The sequence below is a fragment of the Tinamus guttatus genome, unplaced genomic scaffold, assembly GCF_059628265.1.
Source record: "Tinamus guttatus ecotype Peru unplaced genomic scaffold, ASM5962826v1 Tinamus_guttatus_pri_ptg000247l, whole genome shotgun sequence".
Lineage (NCBI taxonomy): Eukaryota > Metazoa > Chordata > Aves > Tinamiformes > Tinamidae > Tinamus > Tinamus guttatus.
This window is the reverse complement of record NW_028288781.1, coordinates 2,867,342-2,892,909: the sequence shown is the minus strand read 5'-3', so window position 1 is coordinate 2,892,909 and position 25,568 is coordinate 2,867,342. Positions and strand designations below refer to the sequence as shown.

The window sequence follows — 25,568 nt, the reverse complement described above, 5'->3', positions numbered from 1 at the left end:
TTAAATTAATAAAGAGCTGATAGATTTTTGGTTAATAAAAAAATAAAAGGAAGTTGGCAGGATAGAGGAAGAGAAGTATTTTAGTATCTGAACTGTGTGTTGTGGTCTTTAAAAGTATCTTTAGAGTAAATGTTATGTGGAAAAAAGGTTATCTCATTCTTTCAGCTTATAGTGCTAATGGCTCACCATTGATCTCTAGCTTAAAAAAAAATCTTGATAAACTGAAATGTGCCCTCTTTTATCTTGAAGACACTAACACAATCCTTATTACCTAGGAGACTCTGTTTAAAGCCATAAAAGCATTGGTTAGAAGCACTTAACTTATGCTGTGTTTTATTCGTCGTACTGACTGCACAAACTTGATTGATTTGTTTTTAAGTTTAGTAATTAGTGGTGTTTAGAACATGCACATGATATATAATTCATCTACAATGTATGAGTTACCTGTAACATTTAAGTTAGCACACACTCCAAAATTTGGTAAATTAGTGACCTGTAGTCAATAGATTGTGATTTGAGTACTCTTCACTGGTTGAAGTTCAGTTAGATCAGTGACCCCCTCACTTGCAATTGAAGGCCACACAGAAACCTCTGCATTAGTGTTAAGTGTTTTCTTTTGTAATGAATGATGTGGGGATAGTTTCTGTGAAAATACAGGTTGATAATGGCTGTTGCTGCAAGGGATGCAGCTCTAGCATAGTAGGACAGATGGTTTAGCAAAAAAAAAAAAAAAAAAAAAGTTCTTTGCCTATCTTAATTATGTAGAGTAAGCAAAATGAAAAATCCCCTAGTGATGCAATCTGTACCAGTTTTAGGGACCTAGAGAGGGATTTTGAGGCTTTTGTAATATTTTTTGAGAAAAAGTTCAAGACCTCAAAAATACATCTTTCAGAAAAAGTTCCATTGTCTTAAATTGTTCTATAATAAAGCTTGCAGAAATAAGCAGTGCAAAGGATTTTTTGCTAGTGAAAGTTCAGAAATCAGCTGTAAGGGGTTGATAGTCTTTGTATTTGAATTGTGACTCCTTGAATCCATGCATACCTTGTTTTTCCAGCAAAAAGATGCTCATAAAGATTTTATGTAAGGGAAAAAATGGCACAGTTTTTTTTTTTTTTTTTTTTTTTTTTTTTTCCTCATATGATTTATAAGACCAAGCAGCTCGATTAGCTGCAGACCTTGACCTGTGGCTCCTGTTTCTCCCTAGGTGACAATAGTGGAAAAGGCAGACAGCTCCAGTGTGCTGCCCAGCCCGTTATCCATCAGCACTAAAAACAGAATGACGTTCCTCTTTGCCAACTTGAAAGACAGAGACTTTCTTGTACAAAGGATCTCAGATTTTCTGCAACAAACCACGTCAAAAATATACTTGGAAAAAGATATTTCTGGAAGCTATGTCAGCTCAAATGATGAGGTATGTAGAAGAAATAAATTAACCATTTACTTGAAGGGAATTTTAACTGGGAGGAGGAGATAAATCACACACACAAAACACACATAACGTTTTTGTAAGACCAAGATTCTTTACACAAAATCTTAACCTCATCTGTGTTAATGTCTTTAGCTGCACTAAGCATAAAAGTTAAGGTATTATGACTGAGATTTTTTGGGGGCGGGGGGATGGGATATGGATTGGGAGGGTGATGGGGAAGAGAAGGGAAAACTATATATAAGGAATAACAATTGCTGTAGAAGAGCTCTTCTAATTCCTATTGTTACGTTCTGAAATGGGAGCAGATATCACTGGGAAGCGTCATAGTTAACAGATTAACTGATTTTTTAAAATACCCATTGACTTTTCAAAGTCAAAATATAATTGAGAGATTTTCATATCTTGAAGAAATTGTCAGTTGCTATAAGAAACACTGTTTATGCAAGTCTCTAACTTGATCCTTCAAAGAAGGATATCTGAGCTGAGCAAGTTTGAAACTGCATGTGTACTACTATTAAACTTCACAAAAAACCTAACAGCACAAAATCTTCTGTCCTGGACAGCAGATAGCCCTATTTTAAGACACTCATGTATATACGAAAAGTAAATAGTGTTTAAAATATGTGATTAGGTAAACTTTGACACCTCAAATATCAGGGCATCCACTGAATTTTTAGGTTTTACATATGAAATTAAGTACTTCAGATCTGATGAGGTCATGCTGTGTTAAACTGAGCCAAGTTTAGCAGGTCAGATCTCAAAGCAGAAAGGGATTTTGTGTTTTATCATTTTGGTTTTATGCAGGTAAGTATTTGAACTTGGAATGTGATCCTAAGTCATACATTAATATTGTATGAGGTATCCCTGCTTGGCTTGGCATGTAAACCTCAAAGTCAGTTTCCAACTTGCTTTGTTGGTATTAGGTTATAATACCAGTATTCTACCAGTGTGCACATCATACATGTGTAATGCTGAAACTTGATGTTTCACCTCTTAGAATCATAGAATCATAGAATGCTTAAGGTTGGAAGGGACCTCTAGAGATCATCTAGTCCAACCCCCCTGCACACGCAGGGTCACCTAGAGCACGTGGCACAGGACTGCGTCCAAGCGGGTTTGGAAGATCTCCAGAGAAGGAGACTCCACAACCTCTCTGGGCAGCCTGTTCCAGGGCTCTGTCACCCTCACTGATTAGAAATTTTTCCTCTTGCCCAAAATTAATCTTTTTTTCACAATTCTGAATGTAGAATAATAATTAAAATTAATAATTGGAAGCATTATTCTTACATTTAGCAATAGAGCTACCTGTGGAACCATGCATAACTAACAGAGTGTTTTCAACTTCAGACATTTGGTGGGAAGTGCCATAAGAGATCTTAACCATAAGACTCTTCATAGAATCATAGAATGCTTAAGGTGGAAGGGACCTCTAGAGGTTATCTAGTCCAACCCCCCTGCACACGCAGGGACACCTAGAGCACGTGGCACAGGACTGCGTCCAAGCAGGTTTTGAAGATCTCCAGAGAAGGAGACTTCATAACTTCTCAAAGCTGAAAAGCCAGAAAATTATCTTTCCGCAAAACATCTCTATGCAGGGTTGTATATACACACACACACATACCCACACACACCCTTTCTGCACACCTCCTTCCCTCTCTCTCCTGTATGTATTTTTGTGTGTGTGAGAATCTTATTCTGAACAGTCAAGGAGACTGGGCACTCATCCATCCTCCAACGTGAGCAGGAGGCTAAAGAAGGAAGTTTATTACTGCAGAGCTGCTTAAAGTTAATGCTACCACAGCAATTCTGATTGCAAAATCTGGGGTTTTCCTGGAAAGGATGGGATGGGATGGGAGCAGACATTGACAAACTGGAGGCAGTTTAATTATTTTATGCCTGTTCAATTTCTGCTGCCATGCACTCACTCTGGGACTGTATATTAGTGAGTTTGCTCAATTTGGGTTAGCTGTTTTAGCATAGTGACTGCAATGCAGTGTATTAGAAAGTCCAAAGTCCTGTTCAGCCCCACACCTGAATTACTTGTGACTGATTCTGCAGGTGTTTACAAGATCAAGTAGCATCATTTCTGCCAGCCCTCATAAAAGCCTGAGCTCTGAGTCTGATGGAGAGCGACAGTTTAATCTTAATGGCAATGGCATTCCAACTGCAACCCAGGCTTTAATGACAGTGTATCGCCGGAGGTCACCTGAGGAGTTCAACCCCAAGCTGGTAAGATATCTCAGCGTTCTGTGCCTAAAGTTATTAACTATGTCGTTTATTTGTTTGTTTTTTTGACAGACAGTTAAGAGAGAGCATTTTTGACAAAAATAAAGCATTAAACTTGCTGTTCTTCTATCAGTACAACTTCTCTATATGCACAAGCAAAGTACAAACATAATGCAAGTAGAAGTTGCTTACCTGCTTCTATGTCCAGCTGCTCTAACCCAACAGTGTTTTACACCAAAGTGTTCTTGGGAAGAAACTAAAATGTGGGCAGAAGCAGGCCGTTAAGAGAACGGGACTATAACCAAGTTATTTCTTGCTGCCTTGGAAAGTTTAAAAGAGAGAAGAAAAAAAAAAAAAGGCAGACTTTTAGCATTTAATATCTCAATGGGACAGAGTGTTAGGAAGATGAGCTACATGTTTACGTGTTTCATTCTTTGTTATTAGGCTAAAGAATTTTTGAAGGAACAGGCCTGGAAGATTCACTTTGCTGAATATGGCCAAGGAGTCTGTATGTATCGTACTGAAAAGACTAGAGACCTCGTGCTGAAGGGCATTCCAGAAGGCATGAGGGGAGAACTTTGGTTACTGCTTTCAGGTAGGTACTCATTTAGAGTATGAGATATAAACAAAAGCATGAGGAGAGAGAGGATTTCAGAAGTGATTAAAAAAGAAAAGTGCAGAGCATGAGCATCTAAAAACATTTAGAGCAAGTGGGGCTCTGATTGTTATCAGATGCCACACTGGTTAGGGCCAGAGTTTTGTCTAGACTGGCAGTATCCTTAAACAGGCTTACATAATTGGTTTAAAAAAAACAAACAAAACAAAAAAAAAAACAGGAGTTTGTGTTCTGCTTTTTTTTTTTTTTTTTTTTTTTTAACCAGAAGTGAGCAGGCTAAGGGGGTTCCTAAACATAAAGTTGCATCTCAAACATGTTCAACAACCATCAATTTTCCATCTATTTAATCATTTCTGAATCCAATTTTGCTTTTGGCCTTCCCAGCAAGTTTTTGCAAGTGATTCTAGAATGTAGTGTTGTTGCATGGAAACAGCATGTTTTGTTGGTGTGTGTTTGTTTAAGCATGCTTTTGTACCATTTGATTATGCGCCCCTAACATGTGAAAAATGTCCATCTTTTTGTGCCTCTGGAGATTCTCTAGATCTGTGTTGTCATCCTTGAGGGAGTTGAGTTTTATCCATTTTATTACTTCTTACATTGAAATAATCCCATACTTCCGGCTTCTTTCATACTTTTTGCCTTTTTCTATGACCTTGCTAGTTCTGTTGCTTCCTGAGATAATGACCACAGGTGCCTGCAGCATGTATGATATGGGCACATCAGACACTTCATATAATGGCAAACTGCTGTTTCTGCTCCCTAATTACGTTTAACTTTATACCTTTGCTGCTGAGCATTAGCAAATATTTTCCAAAAGGATACACAGGGATGCACAGATCTGTTCTGTGCTTGATTAATAGCTAGTTTGGACCAATTTTCCCTGTGTATGTGTAATTAGTAGTGTTCTTTTGGGTGTTTTGGGTATGTTATTTTATCTGCATTGCTTCATTTGCTGAGACTTGATTTCATTTGTGACTGTGCAATCACAAGGCATCATGAGCCCTCCCTACAGCTGACTATGGGTTTGATTATCCTGAACAACTAAAGACATGCCTCTGAGAAAGCTGCTTGCCTGAGGAAGGAGTGTGTCTGGTTGCAGACTGTGCGATAGCTAAGCCTAAAGCAAGAGACAGGAATGCCTGAGCTCTGCTCCTGATTCTGCCAGTGACTCTTCCTGTCATGATGGGCAGGGCACTTTAACCCCCTGCCTTTTGAGTGAGGATGCTAATGCACACTCACAGGATTGCTTTGAGATTTCACAGTTGGCACAGGTCAAAGTCACGCCAGTCTTTGACCTGTTAAACAGTACAGGCAGAGGTGTCCCACTGCCTGTGGCTCTGGTCCACATGAGGGACTGGTGTAGATGGACTTCTGTGAACAATGAACACAGGACGGGCAGATACGTTGTCGCTCACCCTGGTGACATTGATTCCAAATCTGCAGAGAAACGCTACAGGGCCTGCAGTTTTGTTCTTCATGCCTCCTGTGTCATTATGGCTGAGAATTTTTTCATTATTTTATAAATCTTCATTATAAAATGCTTGTAGACAGAAGATAAAAAGGGACAACATATTAATCACCTAAGCTGTATTTGTTTTCAGATTACTTATTGGGTTTTAAACCTAACATTCAAGATACTAGGGGAGCAGCAAAAAAATTATGTGGTAATATTACATGCTAGTTGTAACTTTTTCATGGTTTTAATGTTGTCTCCAACTCTCAGGAGCCATTAATGAAATGGCCACTCACCCTGGTTATTATGAGGACCTAGTGGAGAAATCGATGGGGAAGTATAATCTTGCTACAGAGGAGATAGAGAGGGATCTGCACCGCTCCCTCCCAGAACACCCTGCCTTCCAGAATGAGATGGGTATTGCTGCTCTGAGGAGAGTGTTGACAGCTTATGCTTTTAGAAATCCAAACATAGGATATTGTCAGGTAACTGAAATTCCTTGGAAAAATGTCAAGATCTGGAACTGTACTTCATAACATCATACTGCTGTTTTGTTAGTCATGTATGTTTGAGCATATGTGGATGTAAAGGACACTCAGTGTGCATACTCGTGTGAAGGAAAGCCTCAGTGCTGCTAATACTGAGGTCAGTGGGATTTGACACACAGACCTAAGCTAGTAGAAGTACTGGCAGTACTGAAGTACTGAAATTGCCATAAATCTAGAGGCTATACAGAGGGTGATTACAGAGCTTTTCTGAAATGCTTCTAACAAAAATGACAAATTATGAGGAAAAGGTATAATTCTTTTGAGCAGGAAGGAGTTTATTAATTGTTTGTACTTAAACTTTCACTTACCTATTCACATATATTTGTTCGATAAACGCTCCCAAACCTCCTTAATTCTTTTCAATTATGTAATTCAATCATACATTAAAAAAAAAAAAAAAAAAAAAACTCTAAAAGGGTGTCTTGCTGCCCTGTACAATAGCCATTCACATCTATAGTTAATGTTAAGCAGTGCATTCTTTAGAGTCTTTAGGCCCATGATGCAAGTCCACCTTAATCCAAACTGCGCTCACTTGCTATGTAGCTTTGAGCAATTTCCAGAACCTTTTTCTCCTGGTTACCTAATGTTATGAAAAGGATACTTGAATTTATGAACACTAAGACCTTGATTAACAGCTGACTGTTAAGATTCCAAGATGTTTAATTAAAAAAAAAAAAAGGTAAATGAAACAATTAAAAAAAAAAAAAAAAGAAAAGAAAAACGATGATAATTTACTTAGAGATGTAATGGTAAGCATTAACATTGTGTGTGTTTGCTAAAGCTGTCAGAGAAATTGTTAATAGCCTTGGGGTTTCGTCCACGGCTTGCAGGATGCTGATTCACAGTTACAGTGAGAATTCAGTGCCTGAAGTATTTCATACATGGTAGACAAAATGGAATGGCACAGATCTCTGAAGATTTTTAACATATTTTTGAATTTTGGTTGCAGCCTAAGTTGCCGGTTCAAGTTGGGGTCTTAAATTTTAATGAATCACATTCTGAAATAAGCAACTGATTCTGTAGGAGTCAAACTGAGAAGAAAATAGAATAAAAATACTTAACTTTTTTGGACTAACAGAGTGCAGTCAAGGATCTAAGCAAACAATTTGAAGGTCATTGTACAATGCTATGGTATTAGAAAAGAAGCGGGGAAAAAAGTATGCAAAGAAATCTCTTGATATTTCTTTCCTATTAAAAAAAAAATCCTTAAGCTTTACTGTCAGCTTTGGTAAAACACTGCTTGCTGTATTTGCAGGAAAACATTTAAACAGGTTAGGAGCTGGAGAGGGTATATGTTTCCTAACTACAGCAAACATTTATCTGCTCACTTACTGCACTAAGTATTGAAGAAATGGTGCATAGTGATTGATAATTTTCTCTTTTTTTAGGCTATGAATATTGTCACCTCAGTACTCCTCCTTTATGCAAAAGAGGAGGAAGCTTTCTGGTTGCTGGTGGCTTTGTGTGAACGTATGCTTCCTGACTATTACAACACAAGAGTTGTTGGTATGTTACGGGGATTTTTATCTGAAAACAGAGTACCAAAATTAACCAAATGAACTTGTATGACTTTTAGTAGAAGTGGTGTATGTATGGATGCATTTGTGATATAAAAACATTTGTCAACATTTGTGATGAGGCAGCATGATAAGCAAGGAGTACAGAAGTAAGTCCATAAAAATATTTTGATAGTTAACTTTTTTTTATCTATTTAGGACTAGGTAGAATTCTAAAGTGGGCTGAATCGCAATGAAAGAAGTTGAAAAGAAATGACAGGGTAGACTTTGAATTTTAGAGGATACAGTTATTTAATTAAGGTAGGTAGGAATAGGAGTTTGATCAGTTTAGAGTAGAAGATGCTGTTCACTTCTGGTTGAAAGGGTAGCAGTATCTGAAATTCATTGCTGTCAGAGGACAGTTTCCTTATGTATATAAAAGCAGTTAATGTCAATTTATCCTGAAAACTGCCTTTATTGTGACTCACAAATGCTTGAACCACTCATTCAGTCCCAGAAGTGGTTCTTCCTGATATACTTTACACACGGATGTTAAGGCACAGATACATTTGTCTTGCTTAACAGTAAGTGTTCTGCAGACTCAGCTTTCCTGCTAACTCTGGTGAGGTGTATAATTAAAACAAAAACAAACTTGCTGAGTTCAGTTTGTGTGCACAGCTCAGGAGGGGAATAGAATCTGTCAATTATCTGAAAATGAGAAAATGTGTGAAAGCATCACATAGAGCATTTTTGCACATACTTAACATTACTTTTCATATATATATTTACTTATATCTTCCCCCTCACCCTAAATTCATGCTCATGTATTCAGTTGCTCCCAAATGAATGGGCATCCAACCTTGTTTATTTTTAACAGGAGCACTGGTGGATCAAGGTGTCTTTGAAGAGTTGGCTCGAGATTATGTTCCACAGCTTTATGATTGCATGCAGGACTTGGGTGTAATATCCACCATTTCTCTGTCCTGGTTCCTCACACTTTTCCTCAGCGTAATGCCATTTGAGAGTGCTGTTGTGGTTGTCGATTGTTTCTTCTGTGAAGGAATAAAGGTGATATTCCAATTAGCACTTGCAGTCCTGGATGCTAATGTAGACAAGCTGCTTAACTGTAAGGATGATGGAGAAGCCATGACAGTCCTGGGAAGGTATATATTATAGATATATCTATGTTATAGAAAATGAAATGATCTTTTCTTGCTTCCTTTCCTGACTTATATTCTGCTATCTTGGAAAAAAAAACACTGTGCTAGATGTAAATATTCTAGATACTTATAGATTTTTTTTTAAAAAAAAATCCGTAAGTAGTACTCTTTATAATCATTTTTAAATAATAAGAGACTAACAAAGTACAAAATCGTCTTTTAAAACTTTCAAATAAGCTTCTTGCATCTGGTTATAGGTACTTGTTTTGATTGACTACTTTTGTTACTTTATCTTGTACCTCTTACCTTTAAAATGTTGCTAAGAAAAAGAGTGCGAGTTCTTTTGGAAATGGATTAAACAGACCTCAGTAGAATTAGATAGATACCAATGAATGGACTTCTGGTAGTGAAAATGAGATGGAGACAAGAGGGAGATGGATAGACTGAGTAAGGACATTTAATACAAGTGAATATTGCAGTGTGCAACCTCCAACTTTCTGACATTCAGTTAAACTTAAAAATAGTAAAACTTAAAATAGTTTTTAAGGTGCTGCTGAAAACTTTGGATTTTTTTTTTCTTTTCCTACTAAGTTTCAGAAGTATAGCTGTACTGGAGTTTCATCTCCTCTCCCTGACCTTTGGGATTAAAGGGGACTATGATGGTCTTCTGAAGTAAATCCCAGCGCTCTCTGAGGAATTGAGTGTTCAGTAGCTGCAGGGTAGAAGACAGATGATCTACAGCAGCTACACCAGCAGGAGAGTCAAATCCTTAGAGCCTCCTGCCAAGAGCTTGGGCAATAAGTGTGATGGGGGCTATGCAGACTGAAGCACGCTGCTGCTTGTTCCCATAGGTCTTTGTTGTTACACCTTATATAAAATATGTAACCTGAAAGAAAAACTACCTCTTCAGTGAGCCACTTATAACGTGGCCAGCTAGATCAGAGCAGTATCTTGGTAAAGATGACCTACCTTAACTCTGAGAGAAGCAGTATTAACATTATTATTAGGAATTGGTGAATTACTTATGTCAAAAAGAATGAACAAGCCACTCTGCTAATGAATTATATTCTTTTGTTCAATTGATCTATATGTGTCCCTTTGAAGGGAGAGTGAAGAAATAAATCTTGGGTCTCATTTCTTTATCTCAACAGATATTTGGACAGTGTAACTAATAAGGACAGCACTCTTCCACCCATTCCTCATCTTCACTCGCTGCTCAGCGATGATGTAGAGCCATATCCTGAGGTGGATATCTTCAGACTAATCAGGTCTTCTTATGAGGTAGGAGAGGATTTCTTAACAAAACCTAGCGAACTTTACAGAAGTTGGTAGTCTGTAACTCAGCTTTGTTTGGAATTGGTAGAACAAGAAGTAACTGCAGCATCATCTCAGAAGGCAAAGATATGAGCAGCTGACAACCAAAGGTGGCTTACAAATGAAAGACTGAACTTGTAGTTAAAAAAAAAAAAAGATAGTAGTCTGCTTTAAGCTTTTTTGTGCTTTCAAAATTGTAATGTTGAAGTAAATAGGACTTTAAAGATATTTTCAAATCAGTGAAATTTCGTTCCTTTTCAGTGACTTCAGTCAGTACTGATTATGACCATGGTCCATGGCCCATGGTCATACTACTGGCAAATTCCTTAAGTCTTTGTCACTAAGTTATATGTTAGAAAATTGCCTTAAGAGCAGTTTTTGAGATATACCATATGTGAACACTTACAGAATTCTTTAATACAGAAAATGCACACTAAGTATTCCTAATACTAATAGAGTATACTGTTCTCCTTTCTCTTTTCAAGAAATTTGGAAGTATCCGAGCAGATTTGATTGAACAAATGCGATTCAAACAAAGACTCAAAGTGATCCAAACTCTTGAAGATACTACAAAGCGCAATGTGGTAGGTACTGAAATAATCTTCTTTCTGAAGTTTAGGGTGAGTCAATTTCTGCAATTAGGTTTTTTTCCGTGAGACAGACTTTGAATTGATAATTATTAATGTTGTTTTTCAAAAGGTGCGGACTATCGTGACAGAGACTTCTTTTACTATTGATGAATTGGAGGAACTGTATGCCCTTTTCAAGGTAATGCTGAACTGAAGATAATGTGCTTGCAGGAAAAATAAACAGTGAAATAAAAGATTGTATGTTTTCTAAAGACCAAGTTAAGTCTGTGAATTACTATCAGATATCTTAATGTAAACTCGAATTAACTGCTGTGCTATTGAAGGCCATTAAAAAAAAAAACTCAAGAAATAATCCGTTAAATGTTTTGTCCATGAAAAAATAAAGATCGTGCCAAATAATATTATGAAAAAGTGAATATTGACAGTCTTTTCTAGGTCCTTAGGAATCTGTGTATGTGTGTCTACCTGACTGAAGGACATGGTTTGAGAATTTAGAGCAGAAATATCTTCATTCTGCTCTCTCAGATAATACTTTCATGCTGTGCTAGCTGGTTTTTGCCAGTGTTCATGACTTACTGTATACTATATTTTATGGAAATCTAGTGTCACAAATTGATGCATCTTATGCAAAAATGACATTAGATCCACAAATTTCAAGGTCAGGAGCTAAAGTGCCTTAGCTTCATTCTCATGCATGGTGCCCTCAACCAGGAGACCGACTGACTTCTGATTTGTTAGAACAGGGACTCCAGAATATTCTGGTAAGAGTTCCTTTCCCTTTAATTTACCATCTCTAATACCAAGCCTTACAACTGTCCAAATCCTGCACTGCCTTCTTTTAGTCTTCTGTGGATTCTCCATCCCTGGAATCAGTGAGGCAAAGACAGACCACTTTGATGGATCACTGTCCAGTTACCACTGAGATCTGAACTGACTTGAAGTAGATTCATTTGAAATAAGCCCTAGAGCTTTCATCGACTCCAGTAAGATGGAGGAAATTAAAATTACCAAATATTCTTGAGACTAGTCTAATAAAAAGAAAATCATATCATGGTAATCTTAAGTGAAAATAAATATTTTACAAGTCTCCTTCCTGACTTGACTGTGTGTGGTAAAGTGAAAGGGAATGAGAGTGACCACAGCAAGCCTTTACCTTATCAAAAATGCTAAGACTATGTAGATGGAAGAACATTTTTTTAGCCTTTTGTGACTAGCTTTTGTGGCTTTTTCTCTGTGTGTCTGGATTCTTTTGTTTTTGTTGTTGCTGTTTCTTCATCATTGATAATAATGAGTTGTTTCCAGAGTTGATAACAATCTCACAGCATTTTCCTTCTGTTCAGGCAGAACATCTGACTAGCTGCTACTGGGGAGGGAACAGCAATGCCATTGACCGGCATGATCCCAGCCTGCCCTATCTGGAACAGTACCGTATTGATTTTGAGCAGTTCAAGGGGATGTTTGCTCTCCTCTTTCCTTGGGCATGTGGAACTCATTCAGATGTGTTAGCTGCACGCTTATTCAGGCTTCTTGATGAAAATGGAGACTTGCTCATCAACTTCCGTGAATTTGTCTCTGGGCTAAGTAAGGAGAATTCACAATACTTGTAAAATAATCTGACCAAAACAGTTTGTTTCTAAAGGTGATCCATTCTGTCAGAAACACAGATCCTGCATCAAACTCACTATCTGATAGCTAATGTACTCCAGTTTGGATAAGCTAGAGCCAACTTTGAGCTGTACATGTGAAGATTCACTAATCTTTCATGCCTATGAAGTGATCCCCACAGGGGTTTAGGCTGGTCTCAGGAGGTGCAACTGTATCGGCTAGTGGTGTATTGCGTTGGGAAAAGCATCAGTGCAGTGGGCTAAGGTCTAAGGACGTGATGACTTCATGGTGTGCATTACCGTGGCACTGTGTGCAGCAGTGGGATTATGAGGATCAGGGCTTGATTTCCACTACCAGTGGTGTGAAGCAGAGCTTTCCCAAGAAACCTGACTCGGAGCTCAGCTGTAGGCATCCCTAAGAAGCAGAATGTTGTCACTTTATGCACTCTTTATGCCACTTCATTTCTCGCATAACTAGAGAAAGCTCTGCCTCCTTCACCCATGTGAAGGTGATGGTGTAGCCTGAGGCTACATGGAAATCTTTAACTGTACTGGGATGCAACTGTGGGTTTTGGGTATGTGTTTCTGTTTATTCTGTTTTTGTTCTTTTTTTCTCCCCCCTCCACTGCAACAACAGCTCAGTATTACATCAATCAATGCATGTCAATGCCTGAGCAGATTCAGAGGGGACAAGATGGTTGCTGCTCTTTCACGGTCACAAGCAATCTCAAATGTCTTGTCAGCTCCTCTTACTTCATTACACCATTTATGTAGGTTTTGATGTTATACCATGTGTTAATTATTTCCAAATCACAAGTGCAAACACTCACTCTGATTGGAAAATTAGCAGATTCCAAACTCAGGTAATTTCCCCCTAATGAGGAACTTGTTGAACTGAATTTAACAATTAGCTCACACCCTTTGCTGACTGAGTATGGCAAGGCTACAAGTTGATGCAGAAACTCACTTTTTTTCAATAGCTTGCACCAAAGGATGAAGGTAAATTCACCCCTCATTTTTTTTGCATCTAGCTCTCAGAGCTGCAATTCTTAAATAATATCAGAGAAGGAGATGCCTGCCTACATCATATAGTTCTTGCTTACTTTGTAACCCTCTCTGTGTGGATTAGTTTGTCTGGATGCCTTTTGCTATGGATGGAGGACCTTTGCAAGCAGGATATTCACAGTTATAAAGGGTAAAACTTATTAAAATTATTTATTGGCCAATACCCAGGAACTTAAGGAAGAATTTTTTAACAGCAAGGTGATGGACCACTGGAACAGGCTGCCCAGAGAGGTTGTGGAGTCTCCTTCTCTGGAGATCTTCAAAACCCGCTTGGACGCAGTCCTGTGCCACGTGCTCTAGGTGACCCTGCGTGTGCAGGGGGGTTGGACTAGATGACCTGTAGAGGTCCCTTCCAACCTTCAGCATTCTATGATTCTATGATTCTAAGAGGTGAAACATCAAGTTTCAGCATTACACATGTATGATGTGCACACTGGTAGAATACTGGTATTATAACCTAATACCAACAAAGCAAGTTGGAAACTGACTTTGAGGTTTACATGCCAAGCCAAGCAGGGATACCTCATACAATATTAATGTATGACTTAGGATCACATTCCAAGTTCAAATACTTACCTGCATAAAACCAAAATGATAAAACACAAAATCCCTTTCTGCTTTGAGATCTGACCTGCTAAACTTGGCTCAGTTTAACACAGCATGACCTCATCAGATCTGAAGTACTTAATTTCATATGTAAAACCTAAAAATTCAGTGGATGCCCTGATATTTGAGGTGTCTAAGTCCCTTCCAATCTTAACAATTCTATGATTGTATGATTTCCTTCTGCTAGTGGTCTGAGGCCTCTTTTTTTTTTTTTTTTTTTTTCCTCCCTGTGGAAACCTAGCTGTGGCCAGAGCATTGCCAGTGTTTTCCAAGCATGACTGAAGAGCTTGGAGCAGTGGGATCACACTAAGAGCTCTGCGTGCAAGACTCCTGCATGAGAGGAGCAGCTTTCAAAGCTAAGCCAGTGACTGCAATAGTAAAGAAAATTCTGGAAGTCTGTTCTTATTACAGAGACAGTGCCTGTCTCTGGATTCTGGCGACAGCTAGTTTATGAGTCAGCAGCTAATCAATTTGCCATTAGCAAGTCTGAAACAACCTTCCTATCTATCGTGGCGGTATCAGAGGCTATTATGGACATACTATTTCTCAGCATTTTTGAGAAGCATATAAAGAAAATTAAGGAAAGCGTCTTTCCATGATTTCCATAGTTTTCCAAACTCAGTGAGTAGTTACCAAACGAAGTTTAAAAGGGCAGGGCATTGCCATCTGGTGTGATTGCTTCCTTTTCCACTGAATTCTCCGGCTTTCCCTAGACAACCGCATCCTATATCACCATTTTGGTCACACTCTTTCTGCACGTCCCAGCGAAGCATGTGTGCTTCTATACAGCTTACTCCAGGAAGAGGGTATCCGTGGGACATGCTGAATGCCAACATGCCACATGCTTTGTGACTGAGCAGGGGTCTTTACTATCTCTATCTGGACTACAATGAAGGAGTTTTTGCAGTAGCTGAATTTCTAGCTTTGTGCCACTTTTTGTGGTGGGCATGGTTCCTTAGAAGGGTTAGGCACTCAAGATGCCAACTGAAGGTTAACCACAGGAAGCAGTGATAGTGTGTGTGTGTGTTTTTGTTTTTTGGGGGTTTGTTTGTTTGTTTGTTTGTTTTGTTTTTTTAATACCTTTCTAGAACTTTATCTCTGGCTGCATTTTACAGTTAAAGGTGAAATGATTTCTCTAGAATATTTTTCAATTACTACAATCTCTGTGCCTTGTGCATTGCACTTGGTATCTCTGACCTGACTGGCAACACAAAGATTACATGCAATTTCTGTGGTTAATAGAAATAATCAAGGTGTTCAACCAACACCAACCTTCAGCTAAGGTGTTTCCTTTGGGAAAGCCTTTTGTGTGGTTTGTTGTTGTTGCTGTTGTATTTGTGTTGTACTTCCCCCCCACCCCCGCCGAGTGTTTGTCTCTGGGTGGCACTGCATTTTGTAGTCTGCTCCTTAAACTTTCCCTCGAAGTTGGAAGCTTGCACCTTTTGTCAGTGCTACCCTTCTGGAAAGGGGGGAGAGGCTGCTTTTCATTCCTCAGTTCTGTATAAAGAAGCTGCTATTGAAAAACTTATGTGTGTATAAAAGAAGGAGTGGGAGGAGCAAAGTTTTATTTGTCCCTGAATAAAAGTACATGCCATCCCTTCAGAAGTCTGCTGACACCCCACACACATGTTCCTGTAAAGTGTGAGAGGAAGGTATCTAGTGAGGTAGTGCAAACCTGGCTTCTGGAATCTATAACTGTCCTCTTTGAGAAGGGACAAATATCCCAACTTCCCTTTCATTGGCTCTGGGTAACAGCATTTAAGTATTAGGACCCTGAATGCAGCCTTGCAGTGAAGCCTCTTTAGAGCAGCACTAACACCTGTCCTCTTGTGGCAGCAGAGAAGTTATGTCAGTAAAACTGCTTGGATGACTCATCTAGAGGAATGATTAGTGATTGCTACAGTACTAGATCAGAGCATGTCTGTTGTTGACTCAGTTTTCTTTAGGGGAACTTCCCTGTGCAGTCCAGGCATCCCCTAACCCTGCTTTCCTGTTCATTTCAGTGTGGGGCTCCCTCCTTGGAGCAGGCACTTCTCCCACCACAGCAACACTCACTGCTGCCTTGCTTGCCCAAGTCAGCACTATGAACACAGTGTTTCAGGGGAATTACCTGAGTGCTTCCTCCCACCCCAATGCTCCCCGCCCCCCCCCCCCCCCCAAAAAAGGCAACTTTTTTCCCCACATGGAGGGGAGGAGGGTTTTCAGAAAGCAGTGTAAACTGCACGCTTCTGCTCTACTTCCTTCAGAGAGGTAACTGCTCTACAACTGTGTCTCACACCTACATGTGCTTTCAGAGGAAGAACAGCTCAGACTAACACTTCTTTTTTGCTACTTGTTTTTATATTAACAGGAAAAAAAAACCTATTCTGATTTAATTACTTTGTAATGACTACAACCAAGTTAGGAAAGCTTATGTATAGCATGCTCAGAAAAGACCAACCTCTTCTAAATGCTGTAAGGGAAGAATAATCAGAAGCCAGGGTGGGCTCAGGTTGTTCCTAATCACAGTGTGAAAGGGGTGGTGATAGAGCCCTCAAAGGGAAGGTTTAGGGCAGGTGCTGTTTTGAGTGGAAAGCCTCTGAATATGTCCTCATGCTCTGTTCCAAGCACCGTTTCCTCTCTGACCATGAAGCCAACACAGTGTATGAATAAAGGCTCTCAGTACAAAACCCGAGAGCTCTATTGCATAGAGACAGGACTTGCTAAAGGTTGAAAATGTGTCTATCCCGTGACTGTACTCTGGCAGGCTGGGGAGGAGGGGGTGTTTCTCCTGCGACTGAGCCAAGGCCTTGCCACCTTCCTTCCCAGTGCTGTTCACAGGCCTTGGGTTGGCTCCTCAGCCTTTCGGTTCAGGGGGTGCTGAGACAGTGCAGGTGGCCCTCAAGTTCTCTGGACTTTGCCATGAAATGACCCTTGTATATCAGACAGTGGAACATGGGCACCTGTGTGAGATGTCCTCCATCCAAAGACCTCCATTGTATGGATACATCTACGGGGAACGCACTTCTGTCCCTTGTTTCTACCAGTGTGGAATAAATTTAAAATAAACTTAAGGCAGTGCTATTTCCCAGTCCTTCGGTAGACCCCTGCAGCCAATTGCCTGGCATGAGTGCCTGGCATACGCCACCTAATGCCTGGCTATGCCACCTCAAGACAGTAGTGTCACCAGAACAGAAGCCATTTCCTTCATGGTGGGCACACCAAATGTGCCACAATATACATAGATATGCCACCACATATATAAATGTGCCACCATATGCAGACACAGGATTTTATGCTTAAAAATGACCTAAGTTGCATGCAAAATGGCTAATGAGGATGCATTTGTTGACCTAACAGCTCTATTTATTGCAATCTTTAGCTTTGTAATAGCCTGTAGTTGTTCATATTTGCCAAACCACGCTTGCTGTAGTTTGTATGGCAGAAGCAAGGTTGATGTGGTAATCCATAAAGTAAATCTCAGCTGAACGTATTTAATGAAGGTTAATTAATTCATTTATGAGTTATTTGTCATAATACTTTGTGAAGTTGTCTGATTATAGGTTGTTTTACAATTTTAGAATTAACTAATGTCAATTTAATTAATTGGAAAGAGGCGCTACAATTGGTGTCCCGGATTTCATACAAAAATTAATTGAAAAATTAGTAAACCTAGTAAAGGTTGAGCAGTAGAGAGTACTACAAAAAACATCAGTGTAGCGCTTGACTAAAATGTGATTGGCAGTATGTTTGCTTGAATCTTTTTGCTGATGTTGTTGGTGGTAAATGTCTTGTTTTTTCTAAATCATTATTGGATCCTCAGATCTGAAAGCTTCAAGTCTGCACAAAAGGCCATCTTAACTTTTACCTTATGGCATTATTTTGAGAACTACAAAATAGATGTTTTGTGAAGGTTCCAAGGCTGAAGTAAAACTTCATAAAAGCTTCTTACTTTGGAGTAAGGGATGTGGATGTTTTTGTTTTTCCTATTTCTACTGCAAACTGCATGATCTTAGAAGTCAAGTGACTGGCTTATGATCTCTCTGTGAAGAGAGAAACAATGCTTGCTGGAGTGAAAGTAGCAGCTTCTAAAAATGCACTACTGTAGCGATAATAAATAGTGAATATTAAGTATTAACAATTTGAATATAATGTTTTTTAGGTGCAGCATGCCATGGAGATCTCACAGAGAAGTTGAAGCTATTGTATAAAATGCATGTTTTGCCCGGTAAGTAAATCATATTAAAATCTGTGTCTCCTTGGTGAGAGTAGAAATTTGGAGCAGAAGTGTTTACAACTAGCTTTCCAAATTAAAAATAAAATGGTGGGAATTATTTTAGGTATTTATGCAGCAGTAAAATAAAAGAGCTTCTGCTTTAACCATCTGGAACTGGAAAATCTGAAAGCATCATGCAGGCCTCTCTTGCTCTTCTTTCACAGACAGGAGTTTTATAGGGGTCCCTTGACAATTTAGCTGGAGTTGGTGTCTTCCCCCATGCATAGCTAATGAAGTCTTCTTTGGGATTTGTTATTGTAATGCATTTTATTTATAATTAAGCTATCTTAAAGTGTCCCTGCTTTTCTAGGTCCCCCATCCAGCCAGTAAAACTGTTCATAGGGACAGACTTTTTTTCTATCAAAATACAGATAATTTCATCAATGTGTTTTCTAGGGAGCCCTCCAAGTTGTTGCACTGAACTAAGTGAAAAAAAAGGCAGTTTAGAAAGTGGGTGGCAAAAGAATGGAAACATTTTTGCACATTTTTTTCCTCTGAAGAAAACCTATTTTGAAACTACATCCTCTCTGTTTCTTTATAAGTGGTTTATAAAGCACCTATTACTGTCTCTGCTGAATCTGTGTTTTAAGTATGTTAAAACTGTTTGGGTTCCTTAATTCATCAGTGCATTTTAATCCTTTGATGAAGATGCCTAAAAGCTGTGAGAGGGTGTTCTCCTGGATGCTTTGAATGTGTCCCTGATTGCTCCCAGTTGGGTATCATGGATGTAGACTTGAGTGATACAGTAAGGTAACTAAAGAAGATTAAAGAAGAATTTTATTGAACTCCTTAGAGAAGATTCAATTCTGAGACAGGATTTCTGGTATTCAGGATTTAGTAAGCTCATACTAAGTCATGACAGACCATTTCCAGCTAGGAAAGGGTTCATGCCTTGCTTTGCACATTCTGAGATGCACAGAAGAAAGTACTGGAAATGAGTGATGGGAAGATAAACATACAAGACTCTGAGGGAAAATTGTTACTTGTTTGTCAGACAATACTGGATATGGAGGAGACGATAAAAAGGTATTGCCAGATCCAATTGATTATTTCTTGTGAGTGTTAAGGAGATGATTCCCCAAGGGCAGTATGCTGAGTACAGTTAGTTAAGTAGCTTGGATTCAGATCTGTATTTGCCCAGTACTTTTGCGAGGTACCAGCTAATCCCAGTCTTACAGACTCAGTGCTACAAAGCCAAGGAGGCTTGGATAGTCTTCTATCAGTTGAGATGATGGGGTGAGATATACTTATCTTTCAAAAATGGCAGATTTCTTTCCACCAAAAAATGTAGAAGTAAATGTGTAGTACTTGGTGAGAGTGAGTTGTGGAAGGAGGAAAAAGAATCCAGTGGCTTGCAGTGGCTCTCTTGTTGCAGTCTGGGGAGGAGGAAAAAATTCTAGAGGCAAGAGGAGTGGAAAGGAAGGGAAGAAAGTACCAATGTCCTCATCACTGCCCTGGCTTGCGGCCTGTGCCGTGAAGGTGGATTATCCTGAGGAAAAGCCAGACCAGCTGAGAACAGAAAGTGAGTGGACAACAGCAAGAGGATCGATACTTTGTGGAGGCCTCACTGATATAGCCAACCAGTATGTTATGGCATATGCTTGGCTTCATAAAACTTACTGTGAAAGATTCAGAAGGAAGCCTGTTCTCTGATAGCAAGTGACTAATACAGGGGGTTTTGCAGGAAAGTAAAATAAACCCAACAAAAGTCAGCACACAGAATAAGTCATTTCCTAAACTCATCAATAAGCAGTTAAGCAAAAGGATCTACCATCTTACCTTTAGTCCCTCTACTACATCCGCACACTCTCACACCATTACTTTTAGGAAGTAAGACTCTAAAAATATCAATGAAAATATGTTCTAGTTTTTAATTAGAGCAGGTTTTTTAATGAAAGAATTTTGTTATATTGCTTAGATCCATCCCCTGAGCAAGAAGAGCCGGAATCTGCCTTTGAAGCCACTCAGTACTTTTTTGAAGACATCACACCAGAGTGTACACATGGTAAGCATCTTGCTTCAGGCATGAAAAGGCAGGGAAATGCATTTTAGACACCAGGTCTTCTTCGAAAGCTTCTGTTTCGTTGTCCTAATCTCCGTAAGTGAAGTATTTTCTGTAAAAAGTAAAATGTGTAGTCTTAGTACATATTTTTATTTCATTACAGATGTGGGCATGTGTATATGAGGGCTCCCCTGGATTGTGTGCAACAGAAGTACTTTGAAAATATCTTCAGTGTGTTGCCTTGGAAGTAATTTTGTGATAAGAGCAGCATATTTGCCTTAATGGAGAATGCAAATAAATATATTGGCTTCAGGATATATTTGGATCCCAGATGTTAAGAAATTCCAAAAATTTGAAGCCAGTAGATGTATCAGAGGATAGCTTGGGAGTTTCAAATCTTTTTTTGCGCCCTGTGGGAACCTGGCTGTCAGTCTTCTCTGTTGTGTTAAAATAGCACTCTCTTCTTTTAGCTACTTGGTGTTAAGTTTCTCTCAGATTCAAGAAAAGAATTTCCCATCCTCCCTATGACAGGAGGAAGGAAATGTATTGTTTGAAAATACACATAAACATTTGACAAAATAGCAATAGTTTTAAGAGTAGCTTAAGTTTAAAAGAGCATGCACTTAACATAATTACCAAACACCCATCATACTTGTACCTGTGTTGTAACTTACTTAGAGCTTCAAACACAGCCTACATCATTCTGCTATGCAAACGAAACATCAGATGGTCTTTGTGTAAGAACTTATATTATTAATTATATAGAATTCTTCAGATTCAAGAATAAGCAAAAACTTTTTAGTTCAGACTAAAACAGCTTAATCCTGTCATTTTTATTCCACGTTTTCAGTAATGCAATAACTTATTTTGCACCATACACATGAGAAGTAGATATGTATCTAAAACGACACTGAACTCTTTCTCCTCTTTCCATAATACTTCCTAGTCGTTGGCCTAGACAGCAGGAACAAACACGGACCAGATGATGGCTTTGTTACAGTGAGTCTGAAAACAAATAAAGGTGTGTATGGTCCTCAATTTGAATTATGTTTTAAATTTCTTGAAAAATTTGCTCATTTTGAAGATAGAAAAAAAAGTGTTAAGTTAAGGTCTCTTGATGGACTTTTCATGCCTTTCTGGGTAATTTGTTAACAGTAGGCAAGAAGAACTCACAAGAGAATCGAAACTACCTGAGAATGTGGAGCCCAGAGAATAAATCGAAAGCAAAAAATGCAAAGGACTTGCCCAAACTGAATCAGGTACTTTAGCTGACATTTATTTGTTTTTCACAAACTGGAAACTTTTTTCACATATCAATAAATATTCAGCATATTATAACTGAATAGAGGTTTGTCCTAAAGCATATATATATACATATATATATATATCTTTTAGTAAAGCAGCAGTCAGCAAAATTTGATTGATGTTTCCAATATACCGAAAGCAGTTCAGTTCCCAAAATATCCTGCAAAATGAGATATGCATGTACAGGAATGACAGCAAATTATTTGATCTTCAGGCAAAAAGTGATAAGACAATAAACATTACTGACTAGCAGACACTATCCTATACTCACTACCTGAAAAAGGAAGCCTCTGTTCTGGCAAAGGAAGCCTCTGTTGTGGCGATCTCATTCTCCCTAAATCAATAGCTGCTAAGGAGTATAAAGATCCAGTGGGATGGATGATTCTTCTATTAACCTATAGGGAACGTGTATTCCCTGGGGAACAATTCCTCCTAATTTAGGTAGCCCAAGCAGATCTTCCCTTCCTCTTTCTGATTAGTCAGTTTGCTGCTGCCAATTAAGAGTGTGCCACAGGTCACTTGCTTCATTTTTCATTATTTTTCATTAGTTTTATCAGACCCCTAGTTATACTTGGCATCCTTCAGACAAAGGAAACCCCCTCCCCAAAATGAATGCTAAGCAGCTCACTGCTCACCCTCTGTTGCCCTCCTGTGGTTGCAGAGAAATAAATTTCTCCTTTGTTGGAAGCAACATTGAACAGTTCACTCTAAATGCCTTTCCAACAGACAGTACATGTGACTGCCCAGTCCTAAAAAGTACTTCCTGGACACATTAATTCAAATTTCAGTTTATACCTTTGCATCATGGGTCTGTTCCAGCTTCCTTGAAACTGATTTACTAGATGTCAAAAGCTGGACTTATTTCCTGCTCTCTCATTGATATTTCCTCCCCTTGCGTTTAGGGACAGTTCATTGAATTGTGCAAGACAATGTATAATATGTTCAGTGAAGACCCCAACGAACAAGATCTGTACCACGCCACTGCTGCTGTGACGAGCTTGCTTTTGGAGATAGGTGAGGTCGGTAAGCTCTTCACCATCCAGCCCACCAAAGAGATGGACAGCAGCAGTGGCAATTGCAGCAAAGCTATTCGGAACGAGCTCTTCCAGAAGGAGAACCAGCAGCACCCTGTTGAGCAGCACAAGCCATTCCAAGGCAGCCTCGTTACCAGTGATGAGGAGGCCATTGGCACTGACGCCGCGCTGGGCATGCAGATGGAAGATATCAAGCTCGAAGACTCCTCTCCCAGGGACAATGGAGCCTGTTCCTCTATGCTGATTTCCGACGATGACACAAAAGATGACAGTTCCATGTCCTCCTACTCAGTACTGAGTGCAGGTTCACATGAGGAAGAAAAGTTGCACTGCGAGGACATAGGTGAAGACACCGTTTTGGTACGGAGCAACCACACCACTTCTCTGCGTAGAAGCACTAGCATTGACAGAGACTGGGCCATCACCTTTGAGCAATTCCTAGCCTCCCTTTTGACTGAGCCAGCATTGGTGAAGTACTTTGACAAGCCCGTGTCCATGATGGCCAGGATTACTAATGCTAAGAACGTAAGGATGATGGGTAAACCAATAACATCGGCTAGTGACTATGAAATCTCTACTATGTCGGGATGAAATGCAGTCCTTTTTTATTTATTTTGTTTTATTATGTATTTATTAGTACCTGGCATAGGCCCTGGTATTTTCAATATGTGCTACTTTTCACTAATGTGAAAACTTTGGGGTGCAAACTTAACTATCTTGAAGTATAATCACTCTGTGGGAAATGTTACAAGAATGCAGATTTTATTCAAACTACAGAAAAAATAATCAGTTGTCAGTGAAGTGTGTGTATTAACCTTGCTGTCAATATAAAATGGTAAAGATTAGTTCTCAGTTTTTAAATGTGAACTTAATGCCGATATTTGTGTGCATTTTTAAAACAGACTTGTATAGGGATCTCATTCTTCAAAAAAATAAATAGGAAGAATCTGAAATTTAAAGGGACACTGTCAACCTGAATAGGACCTCGGGTGAAATTAAGTTCCAGGCAGTATCTGTGAAGAATAAATTTTGTTTCATACAAATGTTTTTCAAAGAGGATAATTGTTTTTAATGTATATGTTTATTTACTTTGTTGAGTATATGAAAGCTCACTGCAGTGATACCTGCCTGGGTCCTAACTTCCTCTACCTAAGAAAAGTACACTCAAGTAAAAGGGAGAAGTCCACTGTAAGCCTAGCTGGTCCATCAGGCAAATGTGCTAAATGTGCCGGTTTCTACCCCAAGAGGAGGTGGAGGCCATTTGGCTCTTCTAGGCTTTGGCTGTCTCCGGATATACTAAACCCAACAGAGAAATCCCTTTCCTAGCTGTGACTTCCAAGGGAAAATCTCCACTGTGATCCTGCAGAGCTGAATTCCCAGCAAGTGGACTTAGGAATTTTGCTATTGTGTTCCAAAGAAGGTGTATACAGGTGCTGAAACAGATTGGTAGAGTCCCTTTTAAAAAACAGAAAGACATTTTTAAATATAAAAAATACTTTGATAGCTGGATCTACAGCATATATGTCTTAGCTCTTAAAATTAACCTTTACCACCAAGCTATTATATCCATGTTAGATTAAGAAATTAAAAACCTGTATTGCATAGGTCTTCATTTAAAACACTGTAAAGTAGAAGTAATGAAAAAATCTGCAAGATAGTGTAATTGAATGTTTAAGTCTTACTGAGAACACTGTCACTTTATATAAAATGAATAGTATCCTGTATCAACTTACTGAATGGTATGTTAAAATGAAAACTGGAGCACCTGCACTTTGAATCCTTGCTTCTTTTATACAGATTTTCAGGATTTTTTGATTTTGTTAGCTGTTTTATATTTCATATTTGTTCAGTTAAGGATCATGCCTACATGCCTAAACTTTGTTTCAGTAGAACACTGTTGATTTTTTTTTTATACTACTGTACATTGCTTCCATGTAACTTGCAGACTTTTTTAGCAGAAGCTGCTGTTTAATTCTTTTGTTTTAAAAGAATGGTTTTAAACTGTCAGAAGATGTGGTTTTTAACCATAAATAGGGTAATGTGAACAAATAAAATACACTCTGCACAGATTTGATTTTTTAACTATTAAACTCATGCTAGAGGGAAAAGCAGGTGATTGTGTTTTATTACATATGCAAGTGACTTTGGATAATCATCAACAGATTTTGGAACAAAAACATTTGCAGTTCCCTTGTTTTGGTTAATACTTGAATGTGTTTAAATCCATCTGCAACAAGTAACCCATGTAAGCTTCTCACACGGCACAAGTTCATTAAGGTGGTTTTCCCTGTTATGTTTACATTTGCCAGCCACAGTTGTTGCTACTTTTTAAGGACCTCCCCCCCCCAGTATTTTACAGACCATCTGTGTTTTGCCAGAGCTTTTTAGGTGCACTTTTAAATTGTCAAATAGCATGTTTTTCACTGGGAAGCTGAGATGTCAGCCTCAAAACTGTAACAGTGACAGAACAGCTTAGAGTGTGCGCTGTTCAGTGAATACATATTTACTTTTGAGATTTTGCATCCTACCATTTGTATATATAAGGTCAATTTGAAAAAGATAGCTGCCAATTTGAGTGCTTTGAACTGGCAGTACCATTGTGTGAATCATTTCATAATGGATTTTTTTCTTGTATCGGTATAGAGTTCTCTCCTTTGTATTTTAGCCCTATGTAGATTACACATAACAATTAAAAAAGCAGTAGTCTTTCTGCATACGAACCTGTTGATTGGTTTAAATGTGTATCAAAGTGTGACCTTCATTTAAAGCTATAATTACTATTTTGAATAATGTGATTTTGAGTGTTTTAGCTGAGGATGCCAAGGTCAGAGTAGAGTGCTTTATTGTAATGCCTGGCAACTCAGT

The 25,568-nt window shown here is 38.8% G+C and overlaps 1 protein-coding gene across 2 annotated transcripts in view; it reads left to right on the top strand.

Moving 5' to 3' along the window:
* The window catches only part of TBC1D9 (TBC1 domain family member 9), a 48,040-nt gene extending 24,731 nt beyond the window's left edge, over window positions 1-23,309 (top strand). Inside the window, exons 7-21 of one of the 2 annotated variants that reach the window (XM_088526532.1) lie at window positions 1,205-1,411; window positions 3,488-3,658; window positions 4,100-4,250; window positions 5,995-6,209; window positions 7,661-7,778; window positions 8,646-8,931; window positions 10,080-10,209; window positions 10,728-10,826; window positions 10,942-11,010; window positions 12,173-12,413; window positions 18,249-18,314; window positions 20,281-20,367; window positions 21,311-21,385; window positions 21,523-21,623; window positions 22,572-23,309. In XM_088526532.1, coding sequence (XP_088382658.1) covers window positions 1,205-1,411; window positions 3,488-3,658; window positions 4,100-4,250; window positions 5,995-6,209; window positions 7,661-7,778; window positions 8,646-8,931; window positions 10,080-10,209; window positions 10,728-10,826; window positions 10,942-11,010; window positions 12,173-12,413; window positions 18,249-18,314; window positions 20,281-20,367; window positions 21,311-21,385; window positions 21,523-21,623; window positions 22,572-23,294 — 2,739 coding nt within the window. In that variant the 3' untranslated portion in view covers window positions 23,295-23,309. Of the gene's footprint in view, window positions 1-1,204; window positions 1,412-3,487; window positions 3,659-4,099; window positions 4,251-5,994; window positions 6,210-7,660; window positions 7,779-8,645; window positions 8,932-10,079; window positions 10,210-10,727; window positions 10,827-10,941; window positions 11,011-12,172; window positions 12,414-18,248; window positions 18,315-20,280; window positions 20,368-21,310; window positions 21,386-21,519; window positions 21,624-22,571 lie in introns of both variants that reach the window. The other variant, XM_088526531.1, reaches the window with a different exon arrangement.
* The last annotated feature ends 2,259 nt before the right edge of the window (window positions 23,310-25,568 follow it).